This window comes from Jaculus jaculus, chromosome 4 (genome assembly GCF_020740685.1).
Source record: "Jaculus jaculus isolate mJacJac1 chromosome 4, mJacJac1.mat.Y.cur, whole genome shotgun sequence".
In the NCBI taxonomy this organism is placed as follows: Eukaryota; Metazoa; Chordata; class Mammalia; order Rodentia; family Dipodidae; genus Jaculus; species Jaculus jaculus.
The window spans coordinates 116,694,511-116,715,378 of record NC_059105.1 but is presented as its reverse complement, the minus strand read 5'-3'; the positions used below and the strand labels follow the sequence as shown (position 1 = coordinate 116,715,378).

The 20,868-nt window shown below is 51.9% G+C and overlaps 1 protein-coding gene across 2 annotated transcripts in view; it reads right to left on the bottom strand.

The window, feature by feature from the left end:
- Positions 1 to 16,090, bottom strand: part of Kcnip3 (potassium voltage-gated channel interacting protein 3) — a 97,088-nt gene extending 80,998 nt beyond the window's left edge. Inside the window, exons 1-2 of one of the 2 annotated variants that reach the window (XM_012952494.2) lie at positions 15,930 to 16,090; positions 3,636 to 3,801 (exon numbers count right to left, since the gene is read on the bottom strand). In XM_012952494.2, the coding sequence (XP_012807948.2) occupies positions 3,636 to 3,801; positions 15,930 to 16,032 (269 nt within the window). In that variant the 5' untranslated portion in view covers positions 16,033 to 16,090. The remainder of the gene's footprint in view (positions 1 to 3,635; positions 3,802 to 15,929) is intronic. The other variant, XM_004651746.3, reaches the window with a different exon arrangement.
- Positions 16,091 to 20,868: the final 4,778 nt, after the last annotated feature.

The window sequence follows — 20,868 nt, the reverse complement described above, 5'->3', positions numbered from 1 at the left end:
CATCAGGTAACATTTGCCATAGATGTCTTCAGTTGCCCTCCTGATGTTTCCGCCAGTATATTTTTTATGAAAGGGGGGGGGGGAGGGAGAATTGGCATGCTAGGGCAGTAACGTAACTCCAGACCCGTGTACCCCTTCTGTGCATGCGTCACCTTGTGCATCTGGCTCACATGGACTCTGGGGAGTCGAACCTGGGTTCTTAGGCATTGCAGGCAAGCGCCTTAACTGCTAAGCCATCTCTTCAGCCCTTAACCAATATATATTTAAAAGTGCCTTGGTTTATGACCTTCTTTGTTCTGTAACTATAAAGCCTTCATGAAATTGTTAGTATGCTGAAACATGGAATTTGGGAAACCTAAGTTTGTTCCAGGCCATGGTCACTCATATTTGGCTTCAGAAGAAACTCATCTGCTTTGAGGTGAGACTGTGGGTTTTGTGTGGACAGTCTCAATTTTGGGGGAGGGGACGCGTGCCTCCCGGCTCCCTGAATGGCTGTGCGTCACACAGAAGCGTGTGGTTGTCAGGATGTGAAGAATGCCCCATGGGGGCAGTTGGGAATCCAGGTTGTATCACATCCCAGTTCTCTGCTTCTGCAGAGATTCTGTGACTTTCCCAAGGCCCAGGACTGTCTTTCTGCTTAACTCACGCAGTCAGGACCCCAGGGTGTCTCCAGGTGATGGTGGAACTATTCCAGTTAGACTGCTGAAGAAGCCTAACTCCCAACCGTACTGGGGGAGCTGACTTGAGAAGCAGGTCTGTCCAGTTGATGGCTTCAGCCACACCTGACACACCCTGCAGGCACCCTGCTTGGGAGGGCCACAGGTGCCAGGGACAGATGCAGAATGGGCCAGAGTTCCCGTTCTGGGGCATTAAGGACAGACCCGCAAGCTTCAGTGCTTAAGGACAGGGTTTCTGGGTAGGGTAAGGCCAAACTGCTTATACTCTGCTCCTCACCCTGCAAGCCTATTCTTTCAGAAGTCATCTCCACTACCACCACATGCTGACGCCATCTTGGGGACTCCATAGCTCACAGGGGCAGCCCAGGACACAGTTGCAGCTGGACCAGTCTTTGCTTTTATCCCCTAAGCTACCTGAGTCCTGCCCACTCCTTGCAGAGGTTCCACTTGCCCAAGTCTTGGGGACACTGCTCTGGGTCTCGACTTCCACACTCAGCTATCCCAGACATCTGTCTCCCTGGCCCTGTTCCTCCTGAATGGAAAAATCACCCAAACAAGGGCACAGTGTCTGGGTGGCCCAGCTTTCACAGGCACCAATGCTCAGGATACTGTGGCAGACTTCACAGAGCATGCAATGGAGCTGCCCTGAATCGCACCCATTGTTCTCTGCACCCAGAGCCCAAGGAGGCTTCCGAGAGACTCATCTGCACACAGAGTAGCATTTCACATGCGCACAAAGGCTCCAGTGTGGCCACACAGCTGTATGTGTATGGACCAAGGCAGAGGGCTGACAAAGACCCCTCAGGTTCTTGGCTCCTCAGCCTGAGGGGTCCCATGGAGACACCTGTCAGGCAGGTAAAGCTGCTCTGGGTCGGAGTCTTCCCTGGGCTCCAACTCCTCAGGGATCTTATCAGCCATGTAGTTTTTTCTAGCATACATGGACTCTGAAGCAAAAGCAGTGTCGAGGTCTGCAGTGCATGTTTCACACAACCTAAGAGCATCTTGTTTTCCTGTCCTTCCTCTCTGTTCTCGGTGTCTGGTGTGGGTTCTGATAAACATGTCTGCCCAGGCAAACACAGGCTAGCTGGATCCGTTCATGGTCTCCTGCCCCTGCCCTCAACTGTGTGCTGGAGAGAGTGACCACGAAAGGTCTAAGAAACCACCTTGAGTTGGGCAGGGCCAAAGTGTAGCCCTTCCCTTCCCGTGGTGACTATGAACACACCTTGCCTGCTCCACGACTGGCTCTTCTCCCTGGCCAGCCACACTAAACATGCTGCTGTCTCAGGTGTGCAGAAAGGTCCCCTAGCCCCATCTCGGGTCACTATTGCCAGCAGACAGGCAGGGGGCACAGTCAATCTAGGCATCTGCAGGACCCACGAAGGGCAAAGGAGTGCTCAGCTCCGGCACCCAGTGGATGCTCACTGCCACCAGGAAGACTCGGGGACAGAGGCCAGGAGGGTCTTTGGGATTTAAGGAGGCACAAAGCTGAGCCTGTTGGGATGGAGCTGAGTCCCTTGTACACAGTCAGAGGTCACACCAGAATGCCACAGCGTCCTCTGCTCTTGGTTCCTGTCCCAGTGGAAAGTAGGAAACGTTTTCTCCCTGTTATAGAACACGCAGCACTGTGAAGATGCACTCAGCCTTGTCTAAGATCTAGCTCCCCAAAATAACTAGAGGTTGGGCTAGAGAGATGACTCATCAGTTAAGGCACTTCCTGCAAAGCCTCATGGCCAGGGTTCAATCCCCCAGTACCCACGTCTAAACAGGTGCACAAAGAGATGCATGTATCTGGAGTTTGTTTGCAGTGGCAAGAGGCTCTGGTGCACCCATGCTCTCTCTTTCTCTATCTACCTCTCTCTCTCTCTCTCAAATAAATAAATAAAAATATTAAACGTATAACTAGGGGTCAAGAGAGCCCCTCCACACCTGTGTCTATGTACGGTAGCTCTTCTGTGGGAAGGGTGGCAGCAGCATGGAGGGGCTAGACTTGTGGACTGCACTAGAGCTGGGAGAAACCTGGAGTGGAGTTTGCAGGTCGAGGATGGGGTCTTGGCAGCCACTGTGCCTGCTGCCCATGCTGGCCCCCCAAAGCATGACCACTTTTGGGCTTGGGAGGCTGGGACCTTCACTGTACCCTTTGTTCAGACAAAGAGACTGAAACTCCTTGGAAATTATCATTTAGAGAGTATGTAGGCCAAGAAAACAAACTATGCAGGCCTCAAGACCAAATGTGTGCCTTTTCCTTGAAGTCATACTGGCCGGTTCTCATTCTATAGCCTGTGTCCCGGCATGAGTGTGTGGTGCGCGGGGCCATGCACCTGTGCCTGCCATGCTGGGAAGGGGCTGTGGGCCCATGTGCATGGTGAGTGTGTACACTTATGAACACACAACCATGTGTGCATAGGCATGAGTGTGTGCCTGTGTGAGAAGACTGTGTAAGGCTGTTTCTATTTCCCATACAAATTTCCCCAAATAGCAGATGTGGCTGGCAGCAAACACGATGCAGACATCGCTGTCAGTTATCTTGCGAACACCTAAGAACACTCTAGAATGATAGCCCCAGCCACTGGGTGCATGGGACAGGGCTCAGAAGGGGCTGGGTGTCTTTAACTGCCACGGGTGGGTCCAGATTCCCATTCCACAGAGGACTCAGAAGGATGTGTGAGATGCTCACAGTGACCTGGCAGATGGGTGCTGGGTGAAGCAGAGCATGGCTTTGTAGGCCATAGCCTGCCTCTGTCTTCCAGCCATCCACAGGAAAACCCAAGTGTCAGCTCTGTTCCTAATACACTGTGGGCCCTGCCTGGAGATCAGGCCCTCAGTGAGGAGAGGGTATGAATGAAGAGAGGCACTATGATGAGGGTTGGGCCCCAGGGTAGCCTCTGTGGCCTTAAGAAGAACGAAGACAAGACCATAGCAGATCTCCCCCACAACTGACCCCCACCACCCAGGTCCTACCTGAGCCCTGTGGGGCAGTGCTGGATAGGATCCACTTGACCAAACAGCACCGCATGAAGGCCTGACGGGTGAGCCGCGGCCTCTGCCACTTGATACCCTCCTTTTTGCTGAGTGGTGTGCGCCCAGAGTCGCCCAGGAAGCTGCCATCTGACACCTTCATCACCTCCTGCAGCAGAAACAGAGGAACCTTCAGATCATCCCTGGGACACCCAGATATCCTAGCGAGGTCAATTCTAACCTTAACAAGGGTCCTCCTTGCGGGCTGGAGGATACTTCAGTTCTGTTCCCTGTGACCTATTGCTGTCCCTTGCTCTGATCGTCCCGCCAGCCCTCCATACTTTCTTCCACTGTACCCAGGCTCTGGCACGGGATGGGCCCTGGAAAAAGAAGGGTTCCAGAGAGGCAAAGTTGAAGGTGAGTCTATACTTGTCACACCGTCCCCCCAGCACAGGCTAGGCTTTCAGAGACAGCTTGGTCCACACAGAGCTAGTTCGCACAGGGGACACAGAGAGGTGGGTTTCTTCCCTCCCCCGGGGCCTTTTTTCTGCCTGAGTTTTCACCTGGAACCCAGGTAAACATGGATGAGAAAGGCTGAGCCACCACCCAGGAGGGGTATGCTGAGGGAACCCACACGTACACTGTTATAAAAGGGCCCCATGGGGGGATCTCAGAGGAGAGGCTATTATAAGACAATGGGACTTGAGTTTGAGTGAGTTGGGAAAGGACATTCTGGATTCGTGGTAAAAGACCCAGATCAGGGAGAAGTGTTTCCTTACCATTCTTTGGGCCCTTCAGTCTTGGCTCCCAAACTGCCCAGCATCGTCAGTCCCAAGTGCTGGCAGGGTGGCCCCTATTTGCTCCTCTAGAGTTTTGACTGTCTTTGGGCCTGTCTCTTGCTGGGCAGCAGTGGAACAGGGGTGGCTCTGATGAGTGGGTCCTAGTCCCCAGGGAACCCCAGGCCCATTCTTTTAATGGCAGTTGCCTGAGCTCCAGCTTTGTGGGGGCAGGAAGCAGCACTTGTGTGGGAGCCATTCTAAGTGATGCGGACAGTAGGCAGCGTTGGGTGGTGGGCCGGGGATACCTTTGTAGGGTTGTGAAGCTTCACATGTGTTACATTTTCACAACAGTCCTGAACAACATTTGATTGTTCTAAATAACCAGCAGACAGATGTGCCCTTGGGTGGGGTTGGCAGGCATAATCCCCCAGACTGTCTTGTACCAGTTGGGCTCTCAAGCTTGACACTGACCCAGGTTGGTTTTGACTAGAAGAGAAAGGGCAGCCCAAGCCAGTCCCAGCCCCACTGGAAGGGCAGAAAGCCAGGTTTGGGGACAAAGAGAAGAGTGGCAGGACGGCCAGAAGAGTCCAGAGAAGGCGCCTTGCCTCTGCTAACCCTGCAGGAAGTGCCTGAACAGGGAGAGACAGAGACCGTGTCTCCCAGGCTGTGGAGGGCTCGGTCCACTGCGCTCTGAAGACTCCATCTGGAGGAGAAGCCAGTGGCTCCCGGCCCCGTGGAGCCATCCAGCGTCTTGCAGCTTTAGGTGAAAAGGCTCCTAAGGCAGGGCCATGGCCAAACATCTTATCCTGGTTTCAGGCTTCCTCAGCCAAGTCCCAGTTGTTAACCACCCCGGCACACCCTCAGCAGTACCCCCACGTTTCTTCCCAGCTCACCTGGCAGTGAGGGGCATCAATGGGAGGGGTGCTAGGGGAGTGGAGGGAGGTACCTCCCTACGTGTACTGTGCACACACACACTTGCACCCATGAACACGTGTCCATGCACACGTGCAAGCACACACATCATAGGTACCCTGCCCTGGTTGGGTCAGAGAGGCACTTTCTTCATTATTAAAGATCTTATTCAGGAGAGAAATGGCCTCAATGAATAAAATCTGTATTTTGGTCAAGGCGGGGGGGGGGCAGGGGTGAGACTGGCAGCGGGCGCATCATTATTTCATGAATTCCTTGCTGACAGATCCGCACGTGGGGTGGAAAGAAGCTGAGGTGGCCTCAGAGCCACTGTTGGGAGCCCCCCACACACACACACACTTTAACGCTGCTTCAGCTATGGGGAGAGGGGTTGTCCTGTGAGGCTTTAGGGTTAGGCCTGGAGATTCTGCCTCAGCCCCATGTCCAGCCTGGCCTGAGTGAGACCCTAAGAGTACCCTGGTTTTCATCCAACAGTGGTTCTTTGTGCTGGAATGGCTGAGGGGTTCCAGAGGGCAGTCTGAAGCCCTTTAGTACGTGTCTATCTAAGCTGCAAATCATCTTGGCACACTCCATGAGGTGGGCCACATGATTCCAGTTTACAGATAAGGAAACTAAGTCATTGAGAAGTTTAGGGACATATTAGGTCACATCTCTGGTTCCAGGGCAGCCTTCTGATTCCAAAGTTCAGGTAACCTTGGCCATGAGCTTCCATAGTTGTTTATAAGGCCAGGTCCCTAGAGGGGGTCTTAGAAGTCAAGTTGGGGGGAGCTTGGTTATGAATGTCCTGTTACCTTGTCTTTTTCTTCCTAGTGGAGAGTCAGGGTGGGGTGGGGTCCAGATACCTGGGCTAGGTTCCTGTCCCTGGCTCAGGGGCTGGGATGCCCTGCTCCCATAAATCCCTTGAAACAAGCCATGTGACATTCTCCTTTCCTGAGGTAGTAGTGTGCTCCAAAGAGAGGGGAGGAAAGAAGGGAGAGCAGAGTCTGTCCATCCACAGAGGAACAAGGCCCTGGCCTGGGCTTTCACACCATGGGGGAGACAGGAGGCAGGAAGGGTGACTGTAGGTCCTCCTCATGAATATTTGACACTTGTCTGTCTGGGAGAGGGTCTGACTGAGCTGCCAAAGAATGTTAAATAGCCGCTCAGGCTCCCTCCTCCGGCCGCCCAAGCTCACAGGCACTGCCTGGGAGGCAACCCTGTTGCCCCCTCACTTGCTGGGAGGTGACAGAGTAAGGAGCACTGGGGTGGTGAGGACACTGGAACAAAACTTAATCACCCTCTGCTCCCGTTTGGAGCCCTGGTGGCTTCCTGTCACATTTTGAATCAAACTCATGTCACGTGCACGCGCCCGCCTCACTTTGCTCCTCACAGGCCAATCTTGTTCCACATCACTGCTTGGGTATCTGCTGCTCTTGGCACTAGACACTTGTCCTTCGGATGCTCAAAGCCTCCCTCAGGTGTCAGGCACTGGGGGCACCTTCCTATCTAGGTCACTCCCGTGTGCTTGCACGCCAGCCCTGCTCCACCTCCTCACAGCCTGTGGTCCTTTTGAACTGTCCTATTCTCCCTGTGTGTGTGTGTGTGTGAGTGTGTGTGGGTGTGTATCTGTGTGAACTGCTCTTCCTGTCACAAGAGCTGGGATCCAAGAGACCCACATCCCCAAATTCCACAGTAAGAGAACCATTCAGCCAGTGAGAACAATAATATGCAGAGACATGTCACCAAAAACAACACAGAGTTGGCAAATAAGCACCTAGAAACATGGCCACCACCCTCAGCCACCAGGAAATGCAAACTGAAAATCACCATAAGTAGCACTTTGTGCCTGAAATTAAAAAAAAAAAAATAGTGGTAATAGTAAATGCAGGTACAGATGGGGAACCCCAAGCCACTCTTACCTGGCCGCTGGCAATGTAGGATGCCTTAGCCATTCTGCCAATAGGCTGGCAGGTCCTTAGCAAATTGAACATCAACTAATACACAACCTGGAAATTGCACTCTCGGGCGTTTATCCCAGGTGGATGAGAATTTACATTCAAATAAAAACTTAAACCTGAATGTTCGTAGCAGCTTTATTTGTAAGAGCCCCAAACTGGAAACATCCAGAAGCCCTTTAGCAAATGAATGATTAAACAAACTGGCACAAACAAACAAAATGATTCAACAAAATGGCACAGCCATTCCATGGAATTCTCAAAATCATGAGAAGAAACGACTGAGGGACACACACCACAACCTGGACGGAGCCCCAGGGAATAAGGCCGAATGAAAACCCAATCCTGAAAGGTCACATGCTGTGTGATTCTGTTTACATAGCATTTGGAAATGACAGCATGTTAGAAATGGAGGCCAGATTAAAAGGCCAGGGGTTAAGGATGAGGGGAATGAAAGGGGGGTGGAAGGAGGTGTGGCTATAAAAGGACAGCTGGAAGGACCTTTGTAGGATGGTACTGTGGTATATCTTGATCATGGTGATGGCTACACAGCTGCACAGGTAACAAAAATTATACAGCACGTAACAGATACACACACACACACACACACACACACACACACACACGTGCAGGGGAATCTGAATGGAATTATATGGGAGCTGTGGGTTAAACTCAAGTACTCAGACTCGAGTAATAAGTGCTTTAACACTAAGCAATCTCCCCAGACCTGGGAAAGCTTATCTTGATGCTCACACCAACCTTTTGAGAGTTCCGCAAATGACCACTCAAAGCCCAGTCCTCCTCCTAACTCCTCAAGGTGTGTGCTAGTGTCCCATGGGGCAACCCCAAATTCAGAGGTGCACGTGTCTACATGAGGGGTGGCCTGAGGTCACTGGCTCCAGGGGTCTCAGCCCTCTCTGTACAAAGGAGGGGGGGGTCCCACTGCTGTTTTCTCCAGGGCCATATGCTGGGTGAGAATAATACTGATAAAAAATTCCCTCTGACAGGAATTCGGTAATGTTTAAAATGCAAAGTAATTTAAAGAAAGAAATAAACAAATAGCATTGGCCGAGGCAGATAAGGCAAAAAAAAAAAAGTAGTGGCAGGACATGGTGGTGTACACCTTTGATCCCAGCACTTGGGAGGGTCACCATGAGTTCCATGCCACCTTGAGACTACATAGTGAATCACAGTCAGCCTGGACCAGAGTGAGACCCTACCTCCTGGGAAAAAATGGTCAAGGCAGATTTGACTGTTCCCCCAAATTCATGCAGTGGTTAATTCCCAAAGTCTTATGCTCATGGGATGAAGTTAGAACCTTAACTCTATTATGGTGTTGACAAGAGGGGATTCTGGGAAACGATTAGGTTAGATCAGGTCTGTAGGGTGGAGCGCCCATGGTTGAGTCCTGGTGGATTTACTAGGAGAGAGAGTGAGGTTACAGACAAGTACAAATATACTCTGCCATGATGTGATATAACCAAAGGAGTGCCATGCTGTTTGGACTTCCTAAACTGTGAGCTAACTAAACCTTATTTCTTTGTAAATTAGCCTGCCTGAGGAAGTTTATTATAATAATGGGAAACAGACTCATACTGGCAAGTGCAAACAAGCTAGAAAACTTGAGTTTCTCCTCCCAGCCAAGCATGGCCTAGCAGCTGCCGCCCAGCAGTCTGAGTCATCTCACATGGTGGTCACTTGCCGTGGGTGGCTACTGGAAAGTTTGTATGGTGACTAGTTCAAACTGAGATGTCTGTGTAAATACACATTGAATTTCAAATATTTGCTTGCTAAAATGTAAAATAGTACATTAGTAATTAATTTTATATTGATTATATGTTGGAAAGATCATATTTGCATTGGGCTAAATCATACAACTTAAAGTTATTAAAAATAATTTCAGGATTGGAGAGATGGCTTAGCAGTTAAGGCACATGCCTGCAAAGCCTAAGGACCCCGGTTCGATTCTCCAGGTCCCACATTAGTCAGATGCCCAAGGGGGAACATGTGTCTGGAGTTTGTTTGCAGTGGCTAGAGGTCCTGGTGCGCCCATTCTCATTCTCTCTCTCTCCCTCCCTGTCTTTGTCTGTAATTAATAAATAAATAAAAGTAAAATCTTAAAAAAATAATTTCACTCTTTAAATTTTGCTCTCTTTAATGTACTGATGAAAATATTTTAAATGACATTTGTCTCTTGCATTGTTTCTCTGAGACAGCCTTTGCTCTAGATGGTTGGTTCTCAGGCCTGTCAGAGATGGTTTAGGCAGCTTCCAGATTCCACCTTCACAGCATACCTTGTCTCCAGTGGCTCTTTCCCACCTAAGACCCAGCTAGAGATCAATTGGTTTAGAAAGTGGCCCCATGCAATATGGAGGACAATGAAGTCAGAGGCTGACTAGAGCGTGCATGCAGATCCAGGAGCAGGAGGAGGTCTGGGCTAGGCAGAGGCAGGGGAACGAGATGCAGCTGTCAGTGTACTGAATGTTTAGGATCTGCTGTAGTGATGGGGTTAAGATGGCCCTATGGAGACGTCAGAAGCATCACGACCTCCATGCCTCCTCTTCCTCTGATGGTGTTCCAGGCTAGGGAACAGATAATACTGTCCCAAGAGTTTTCACCACACCTTGGGAGATACCAGATCACCTGGAACAAATGCCCCGTGACCCTAATGTCCCTTCACAGGTCCCTGAAAGGCCAACCAAACTGTCTGCAGGGTACCTGCTCTACTCACTGCCCATGACACAAAAGGCACACTGTCCTGGGACAGTCCATCTGCAAAGAAGACGGAGTTAGACCACTGGGGTCTAACTAAGGCGAGATCCTGGGGCAGCTGGCTTAGTCCCTGGCTCCAGAGAACCCCAAAGGTTAGCCTTGGCAGAGAACCAACCTGTAGACATATGGCAGCCTTGTGGGGGTGAAGTGCATAGCTGGAAGGTTCTTTCAAGTCCCTGTATTAAAATATCCAGCTAGGGCTGGAGAGATGGCTTAGAGGTTAAGCGCTCGCCTGTGAAGCCTATGGACCTCGGTTCGAGGCTCAGTTCCCCAGGTCCCACGTTAGCCAGATGCACAAGGGGGCGCACATGTCTGGAGTTCGTTTGCAGTAGCTGGAAGCCCTGGCACGCCCATTCTCTCTCTCTCCTTCTATCTGTCTTTCTCTCTGTGTCTGTTGCTCTCAAATAAATAAATAAATACTAAAAAAAAAAAATTAAAAAAAAAATAAAATAAAATATCCAGCTAGTTCTCCAGAGGTATGTCCTAGGTATAAATGCACATGCAAAGCACGTTTCTGGAGCCTAGGGATGTAATATGAGGACCTGGGTTCAATCCTCACTATTGCAAAAAAAGAAGCATACACACACACTGCATTATTAATTTCTCTTTGGTGTTTATAGTCATCTTAGGTGGAAAACAGCAGTCAACAGGTTCTCAAGAGGCACAAGAAGGTAGTGGATGCTGGTTCTGAGGCCATACTTGTTGGGAGTGGGGATAATTTTGAGAAATGCTGGCATTATTTCTGCAGCTGAGAAAAGAGATCTGTAGCCAGCCATCCAGTGGCTTGAATCCCTGGCCTTCACATCCTCACTAGGTGACCCTGGACTAAGAATTTGATGACCTGGAGCCTCAATTTGCTCATATGCAAGTGGGGATCACAGTATAGCCTGACAAAGTTCTGGGGAAGGCTAGATAGGTGATGGCTACAAAGCCTCTGGCAGCAATTATCCCTGAACTTCGCCCCTCCTGCCCTGAGTTAGGGGCTGGCTGCCAGCACAGAGGGCAAGGGCAAGGCCAGCCCAAGGCCCAGGAACATCCTGTCAAAAGGTCCAATGGGCCATGCCCAGCAGTGCATTAGAATGCCTGGGAAAATCCTTACCCAAGGACCGTGTCACCTGATTCAGAAGGGCCCAGGATGTGTAGCTAAGGGTTAGTATGCTTACCCACCAGATAGAAAATTCTGGGTCTCAGGTCTAGAGGGATGGCTTAGAGGTTAAGGCATTTGCCTGCAAAGCCAAAGGACCCAGGCTTGATTCCAGGACCCACGTTAGCCAGATGCACAAGGGGGCGCACACATCTGGAGTTTGTTTGCAGTGGCTGGAGGCCCTGGTGCGCCCATTCTCTCTCTCTCTCTCTCCCTCTTTCTCTGTCAAATAACTATGAAATATTAACAAAAAGAAAATTCTGGGTCCCGGAGGGGGAGCACTAGGTGCTGAACCTCCCCGTTCCAGGAGAGCTGTCATAAGGCCAGCTCTGAGCCCGCTGGGTAGCTCAGGCGGGCAGGTCCTCCTCCCTCCCCATGCACATGACTGCCTCAGTGTAAACGGCTCACCCAGCACCCACCTTTCATTTGCTCTATTTCCATCGCACGAGACAGATGGCAGGAAGCAGAGGTGGGTGTTTTTCGTGCAGGCCCCCAGGAGTTGAAAAGCTTTGAGCATCACATTTCTCCACCCACCCCTGGGCGTAGACAGCTGTGCGCCAGGTAACTTGTCTTGGGAGGCAGAGCTGAGACAGTCACATGGCCGTGCAGGTGTAAGCATGCACACGCACCCAGGAAGACATGCACATGCACACATACGTCCCTGGACTTCATCCCTCAGAGCCCTCTAGGTACAGAGGACAGAACTGAGCTGCTCCTATGTCTGGTGGCTGCCAACTTATCCAGGACACATGTTCCCCCACTCCTGACAATGAAGCAACTCATAATGCAGGGGTTTACTGGAGCTCCTTACTGGTGAATTTCTCTGTCAGAGTGCCAGGCCCGCTGGTACAGGACACGGGTCCCTTGCTCAGCTCAGCTCCCCTGCTCCAAGCTTGGTGCCTGCAGGTCCCCTTGTTCTTTCCCTGTCACATGGCTGCTCTGTGGCATTCTAGGACGTGGGTTGATCCCAGCTGACAGTTGCATCTGTTCAAAGGCAACATCAGTCAGCTGGGCTGGGAGCGGGGAGAGGAAAGCACAGAGGGTCACTCCAGCTGCGCCCCTCACATCCCAATCTAGGCAGACGTACCGGCTTCTCTCCTTCTTGGCCCTGGAAAGAAGTCAAGGCAACCCTGTCTCTCACAGATCTGGAACCCTGAAAGTGCACATAAGAACCCCAGAGAGGTCCGGGAGGCTGGGGAGCAGGGGGTGCTCCCAATCCCTGCTCGAGTCAGCAAAGCTGCTCCCCACTCTTGTGGAAGATTGTGAGAAGGGAACCTGTTAGGGATGGAACTGTTAGTAGAGAGCTCGCCGAGTGTGCAAGAAGTCTAGGTTCCACTGCCAGCACTAGCTGAGACGGGAAGTTGTGGCACACACCTGTAATCCCAGCACTCAGGAGGTAGAGGCAGGATGACCAGAAGGTCAAGATAATCCTTGGTGGGGCTGGAGAGATGGCTTAGCGGTTAAGCGCTTGCCTGTGAAGCCTAAGGACCCAGGTTTGAACCCATCCTCTCTCTCTCTCTCTCTCTCTCTCTCTCTCTCTCTGTGTGTGTGTGTGTGCCTCTTTCTCTGTCTGTCTGTCATTCATAAATAAATAAATAAATAAATCCTTAAAAAAGATAATCCTTGGCTATATGGCGAGTTTGAGACCAACCTAGGTGACAAAACACCCTGCCTTAAAAAAGAAAGAAAGGGCTAGCGAGAAAAGCCTAATGACCCGAGTTCAATTCCCCAGTACACGTGTAAAGCCAGCTGCATAGTGGTACATGCATCTGGGTTCATTTGCAGTGGCTAGAGGCCCTGGTGTGCTCATTTGCTCTGTCTTTCTTCTAACTCTCTCTGCTTGAAAATAAATTTTAAAAATATGTTTTAAAAAGAAAGAAAGAGAGAAAGAAAGAGGAAAGGAAAGGGAAACCATGAGGTCCTTTCCTTCACACTTCTGTCCGGAGCCACAGCCTAGAAAGGAGAAGTAATGGCCAAGGATGAAGTGGCTAATTCAGGGGATGTGGCTGGGAAGAATCTGGATTGCGTCACTCACTAGAAGGTCCAGGAGTTGCAAGAGGCCACATGCCCACACAGCCTGGAGCTGAGAGGGCACTTGCTCAGCTACCTGGTTAAGGGCATGGCCTGCTCACCTGCCTTCCTCTCCCTATTCCCCAGCTGTAGAGAAGGGCAGAGCAGGTTCGAGTCCAGCACTAGGACTGGCCTGTTTCCTCACCTGTACAGTGGGAGGCAAAACCGAGAACCACCTTGCACACTGCAAAAGGGCACAGGGAGATAACTCAGAGGATAATGGTCTGCAGGGAGAGTCAGCCCTTTGGGGTGCCTGACCTCCTACCAGCTGTGGCCTGGAGGCTGAAGCCACTTCTCTCCCCATCCTACCAAGGCTTTCGGCTACTGGCTTTGCAAACATGGCAAATGAAGACCCTCTTTCCACTTGTGTCCTGAGAGGGCTGGCTGGAGAGGCTCGCACTACACCCACCACAGTCGAGTTTTGCCAGTACTGTGGGTCACTGCTTCTGAGAGCCTGTGGGGTTCCAGCCCAGGGGCCCTGGTCCTGCAGCCAAGACCCTGCTCTGAGCCTCAGTGGCTGCAGGTGGGGAGGTGAGGGTGGCAGTGCCCACCTCAGGGCCAAGTGAGGACTAGCGAAGGAAGGACTGAGTGCGAGGAGAAGGTAGGAGCAGAGCTGGAGAGCAGCCACGTGCTGTCGGGAGTGGGAACAGCTCCCAGATGGTTGTTATCCCTTCTGCCACTAGAGAGGAAGCTTTCTTTCTTGATTTCCCACTGATGAGGGATAGCAGGGAGTTGTGCTCGGACCATTGTCCCTACTTGGTGTAGTACAGGGACTACTCTCCTCTCTGGCAAGGCTGCACGCAGGAAGACCAAGGGTGGACCTAAGGCCAGCGAGAGTCATTGGGCCCGGAAATGGATGGTGGGCAGAGGAAGGCTACAGTGGCCAAGGGAAGGGCCAGATACAATGCAGGACTCAGGCCATTCACTCTGTCCATCTGGCAGGAGGAGTGGTGGCCAAGGTCTCAGGGTGACCTCCAGGAGTTAGGGCCACCAGAGAGAGGCAAGAGGGACAGAGCTAGTGTGTGCATGGTTGTGTGCAGCCTGACTATAGGAATCCTTGTCCCTGAGGACACAAAGGGCCACACTGCTCTGCTCTGCGGGAGGCACAGTTACAGGGCAGTTTTGAGCCTATGCTGACATGCTGTATGGTGTGTCCACACCAGTGCCTGTGTGTGAGTACATGAGCCTGGGACATGCTTCTGCACGTGTCCTGCCTGTCTAGAAGTTGCTGGGGATACTTGTGACAGGAGAGAAAGCATCTTTAAAAAATTATATACATATATATATACTATATATATAATTTTTATATATATATATATATATATATAAAATTTATTTGAGAGAGACAGAGAGAGGCAGATAGAGGCAGACAGAGAAAGAATGGGTGCGTCAGGGCCTCTAGCAAATGAACTCCAGATGCATGTGCCACCTTGTGCATCTGGCTTACTTGGGTACCAGGGAATCAAACCTGGGTCCTTAGGCTTCATAAGCAAGCGTCTTAATGGCTAAGCCATCTCTCCAGCCCCAGAAAGCACCTTTTAAGGTGTCCCGGGCTTCATAGCTCTGAGGATTCTCCAGATCCCTGGGACAGTGTTCCTGAAGCCAGCCCAAGCCGTCTCTGGGCTGCTTGTCCTCATGGATGACTAGAAGAAAGAAGCCATCTGTTGGGAGGAGAGACTATAGGCTGCCAGTCCAATATCTACTCTCTTCATAACACCCTGATTTCATGCAGACCCTTTGCCCTTCTGCCTTTCCTCTCCTTCTTACTGTCCGCATTGTTGCTGGAGCTCTAGCAGCCATGTTAGACCTTAAGGTAACCTCAAGAATAGAAGCCAGTGAGACAGATGGAGCCTGAGTCCCTGAGGGCGAAGGGGGTGGGAGTGGCTCATGCCAACCCTCTCGTGCCTCCTTCTGAACTTCTTCAGTGTGAGAAAACATGTAGCCAACCTTGTCCACTGTTACTTGAAATATTCTGCTGGCCCTCGCCCCTGGTGCTTCTTCCAGAGCAAGACCGTCCTGGACTTGTGGGTAGCTCGTGGGGCACCACGCCAGATCTTCTGAAGGTTAGAGCTCAGCCCGCGGGGGGGGGGGGGGGGGGGTGCTAATTTTACGTAGCTTCATTCTTCCTCGTTCAATTCTCCTTCCTTCCCCCTTGTCCCACCAAGATTTCTTGAACTCTGTGCAAAACATTTTCCTTGCCTCCTTTCTCTCCAACTTCCAACAGCCCCATGAAGAGGGAACTATCTTCCTTTTTTTTAGGGGTCTTTGAATGATTACTTAAAAGCTAAATTCATCTGCCAACTTCCAAGTATAAGATAACTCTCTCCCTGCGCTCCTGCTTCCGGTCACTCTAAGGACTGTGGGGTCAGGCTCAGGGTCACCTGCTCTGGCTCCTGCCCTTGGAACGATGTAACTGGGCAGGACCAGTCACGGAGCTGACCTCAAGCTCCCACTTTACTTACCAACACCCAAAGCCTCTTCCATCCAAACGGGGCTCCGGGAGTCCAGCTTTCCAGTCAAGATATCCTAACGTTTACTTTCTTTATAGGGGCAGCAGGGTTTGGGATCGGCCACAGACGCACCAAGGCTACAGTGACTCCCTGGCCCAGAGCAACCCGGTCCCCATCTACCCCAGGCCCAGACAAGCCCCCAGCCCCACAGTGCCTACCTTGCCTCTCTGCATCCTGGCTGCTGAAGGGGACTGTCGCTGGTCTCCCCACTTCGTAGCCCCAGCAAGGCAGACTGCTTAGCCCGGCTGGCAGCTGCCTCATGTTTGCTTGGACCCAGACGCAATTGTCACCAGAGGCTTCTCCCCCGCCCCTGCGCACCCCTTCCACCCTCCCTCCCTCCCGGCTGCCTTCTAGGCTCCGCCCCTCCTGCTCTGCCTCCTCCCTCCTCTCTTCCTCTCTTCTGTCTCTCTCCCCCTGCCTTCCTCCCTCCCCTTCCTTCTCTCTCTCCCTCTCTTCTCTCTCTCCCTTTCTTTCTTTCTTTCTTTCTTTCTTTCTTTCTTTCTTTCTTTCTTTCTTTCTTTCTTTCTCTCTCTCTCTCGCTCTCTCTCTCTCTCTCTCTCTCTCTCTCTCGTGCTCTCTCGCTCTCTCTCGCTCTCGCTCTCTCTATCTCTATCTCATCTTCTCTGCCCGCCCCCACCTGCAGACTTTGTCTTGTCAGGATTTCTAATCTTGACCTTTCAGCCTTTCCTGGTCCCACCTGGGCCTCGGGCCTCTGCCCTGCTCCTGTCTCTGTATGCCCACCGCAGCTCCCCCAGCCAGATGCCTCCTCTCTTCTTGGTCAAAGGGAAGGAGAGGGAGGCTGGGAAAGCTCCATCACCAGCCTCTGCCCCAGGATGGGTTAGGGCAGCTGGCACCTCAGCTTCTGGAGGCCCTTTCTGTAACAAGCCAGCCCCTGTCCTTCCTCCCAGACCCTAGGCTGTGTGCGCCCCTAGGAGACCTGAGGAGCTCAAGGGCAGCCAGAAGCCATTGTGTTGGGATGCCGGCCCTGGCGTCTGGAGTGCCCTCCTTTGCAGAGGGGGGCCTGCTGTCTAGAAAGAATGAAAGCCCTTGAAGTCACACTGTCAAGGTGACAACTGGGATTCCTCCACCTCCCTCATCTGTCCCTCCCCATGCTTAGTCACCTCCTTGCCATTTCTCAGACCTTGCAGGATGGGAATCTTGCAAGCATGAGGGCTTTACCCTTCCCAAGTGTCTTTGTCCTCTGGCGCTGAGACTGGGACTAAATTCAGGGATTGGATCTCCCCGATCTGGGTGGGGGGGCCCTGGGGGGTAACGGAAGGCCAAGGCACCCTGGGACAGTGCCTTCCCATCCCTTCCAAGGCAGGCTCCTGGGCATTTTCTCAGCCCTGAGGGGATTCCACTAGAGCCAGGTGCCTGAAACCTGTGCCAAGTTTCCCTTTTTGGCGCCCTCAGGAGCCAGCCTGTGCCAGTGGTTACCATGGAAACAAAGCCTGAGCCACCCCCTCCTTTGTAGCAAACCCTGGAGGACTTGTACCCCCTCTCATGCTACCCCCCTCTTTTTGAGCCAGCCAATTAGCTCCAACAATCAGCTCCTCAGGGAAAAAAAGCCTGGGGCTGCTGGCCTCCTGAGGCAAGGAGGACTTGTCCCTAAAAGGGGGGTGACAGCCTTTGTATCTGGCCAGGAGGATTTTAGGACAGGTTGGGTCTCAGACTGGGCAAGGGGCTGGGGAGACCCAGGAGTCTAGGAAAGAGGGGAGGGCAAGACTGTCTGTTGGCTGCAGCTGGGGGCCAAGCTCCCCTGAGTCCTCCTCAGGTTCTGAGCCAAGTTTCCACAAGGGAGGATGTTTGGAATATCTATAGTGAACTCGGGAGGAAAATGTCATTATCTTCGTCTATGATAATCATCAGGAAAGTTGGAAAAGTTAAATAATCTGCCCAGATCATAGGCTAGTCCTTTCGTTGAGCCGGGAAGATCCCACCCACCAGTTACATGTCCATGGCCCAGGCATCAGCTTGTAAACTGCCCATCATGATGCCCAGGATGGTTTTGCCTTTCTCCTGGCACTTTCTGAAGAAGTCAGGACCGAGCAGCCAATCCCAAGCCAGCACTTCTCTCTGGAGAGCCACCAAGCCTCTACTTGGCATCCTTGCTAAAATTCCACATGTCAGGAGACATTCCTTTGGATTAACAGGCTGTGGCAGAACCCTCCCCTGCTGGGCCTATCAAGGAACCAGGTACCTCCCATTGCAACCTCCACCCAAGTGGGTGCCCCTCATAGAACGCAGGTGTGGAGCATCTGTGACCCTGTCTGGACCCTTATGCCACCCTATCCCTCTTTCTTGTTGGGTTCCCTCAGGGGCCTTTCTGGGGCCTCGGACATTTCCAGGGTCTCTCCAGAACCTTTGGGGGACACAGAAATGAGAAAAGACCAGAGCAGGGCTCCTCACATGGACCTCAACGGTGGCCTTACCATGGGCGCATGGACATTGGCAAACTTCCCCCAAGAGAGACTCACAGAGTATTGGAAGATTCTTTGGAGGTGTATTGGATCCAAGAAAAGTCAAGGATACTATAGGAGCCCCTGTGTAACCAGCAGTGCTTGGGCCTGATGAATTTCAGCTGTGGATTACTCACAAGGGTCTGGGTGGGTGAAGTTTGGAATGGAAATGGATGGGTGATTTCAAGCCCTGGCAGAGACTTGAGTTTGAGGAGGTATCTGTAGGTCACTTCTGTCAGCTAGGGACCTTTTGTCCTACCCAGGTAAGGGACTCCTCACACTATCCCACCCACAAATCTTGAGGTCTTCTGAACTATCCTCAATTTTTGCTCATGACCTCTCTATACCAGACCCAAGTCCCAATCCCTCTTTCCCTGGCACCCACAAACCCACTCGGTAGATCCCCTAGCCCCACCCATGTCTGTCCCTCAGGCCCCTTCTGTTGCTGGGCCTTGTGGAGGGAGTGGGAGGGCAGGTAGAGATGGTCCAGCATGCATGCACACACTGAGGTAGGAGCCCTTGATGCAGAGCTAGGGCCTGGTAAGTGGGAGGCCTGATCTTTGGAAAAACCTGTGGTCAGCCTCCAACTCAGCTGCTCTCCGGGTTCGGTAGAAATTGTGGGCTTTTCCTCTTCCTTTCATGGGCATCCCCAAGTGATTCCCTCACCCCCTGCCTCCCAGCTTTTACAGGAGCCTTCATCTGGGCCACCAGCATTCCCCTTACTTCGTTCGGCCACTCAAGCAGCCAGCCATTACCCTGTAGAGTCTGCAGGCTTGAGTTAAAGGACACACCTCAACTCACCCTGGTCAGTTCACCTCCCTCAAGTTTCCCTCCTCTAACCACAGCCCCTGCTTCCTTGATACCCCAGTGAAGGTGAAGAGTTCCTCTGCCTCTTCTCTGAGTCCTGCATCACCTGTGGGCAGAAGACAGGCTGGGCTGTGGTCCCCTCCCATACTGTGCTTCCCTCACCCAGGGCTGTGACTCTATCTGTCCACCATGATAAGATGAACGAGTGGGAACTGCTCCAGGACAGCCAATCTAAGATGCTCAGGGAAGGCCCAGGGACCACGGAGAAACGGCTGTGTCACATCACTACATGGGATGAGCACCAGACTGGCTGCCAGATTCCTGGCTCAGTCCCTGGTCTTCAAGCCTGAAGAAAAAGGGCTCTGGGATATATGGAGAAGGACCTGGTTCTAGGAGGATGGGAAGGGGGACACTCTTAGCAGGGCCTCAAGCTGGACCCAGAGAATTATGACGGGGTGTGGCATGCCACCAGCACCAGTGGATTCCTCTGGGGGGTATTACTCATATCTTCTCTGTGCCTTGGTTTTCTTAACCAAGTAGGTAAATCCATGCCTCTCTCTTGGCTAATTCATGTAAAGTGCCTAGCATACTTCTTGGTTCACACTGACAGCTCATGAATAAACAAGCATTCAGTCAGGCTGTTTTAGTCCCAGCTGTGTGGGCCCTCACTTTGTATACCTCAAGCCAGCCAGAGATGCTCTGGCAACCCACATGGGACCTCAAATGTCCCAGCCCATGTGATGTTTCTTTGGCAGAATCTGCCATGGGGCCTTGCGCTGGGTGGCCAGGTGGAGCATCTGGCAGAACTGCTAGGGCCCTCAATCTGTCATCCCTCCTGCCACAGGGACATCTAGGACATCTGACTCAAAACTCCCTGGAGACAGGGCCTCCCTCCCACACACTCACAGGAAATGGAGACAAAGAATCCAATTGCTATAGCCAGATGAAAGGACCCGAATTTAATGTGTATGACCTTGAACCAGCCAGGTAACTTCCTGGAATTGCACTGAGCCTAACCACAGAGGACAGCCCATCCCTTCTGAGACTGTCCTGGAGACAAACGAGACTGTGCCCCTGAGGGTTTTGTTTCACATAAAGCAGCATGAGCACTGCACCACCCAGCATTTGAACTGGGGAAACAGGCAACCTATGTCCTCTGTAGCTATTTCTGTCTCTTTGACCACTGCTGAGTGCCCCTCTCCCCTGGTGACCAGGGCTTACAGCAACACTCTTTGAACCAGCTCCTTTTCAGAGTCAGTATCCACGGAATGACAAGATTTCTGGGTGCTAAACAAAGGGGTAATCCGGATCAAGTTCTAAGCTGAGCACCACTTACAACCCTGCTCAGAATGAGTGTGTGTAGCCCCAAACCAAGCTGGGCGGTAGCTCGGTGGAGGTTGCTTGCTCTCCGTGGTCCTCGGTCACTCCTGAGCCTTACACCTAGTGCTCATGAAGAGCTGGGTTGGGTCTCCAGCCCCAGCATTTCATTACCAGGCATGGTGAAGGTGTACATCTGTAATCTCAGCACTCAGGAGGTAGAGGTACGAAGATCAGAAGTTCAAGGCCCTATTTGGCAACATAATAAATTTGAGACCTGCCGGGCGTGGTGGTGCACGCCTTTAATCCCAGCACTCGGGAGGCAGAGGTAGGAGGATTGCCATGAGTTCAAGGCCACCCTGAGATGACAGTTAATTCCAGGTCAGCCTGGACCAGAGTGAGACCCTACCTCGGAAAACCAAAATAAAAAAAAAAAAAAAAAATTTGAGACCAGCCTGGTATACATCAAACCTTGTCTAAAAAATAATAAGTCACAGAGCCAAGATCTAGGAAC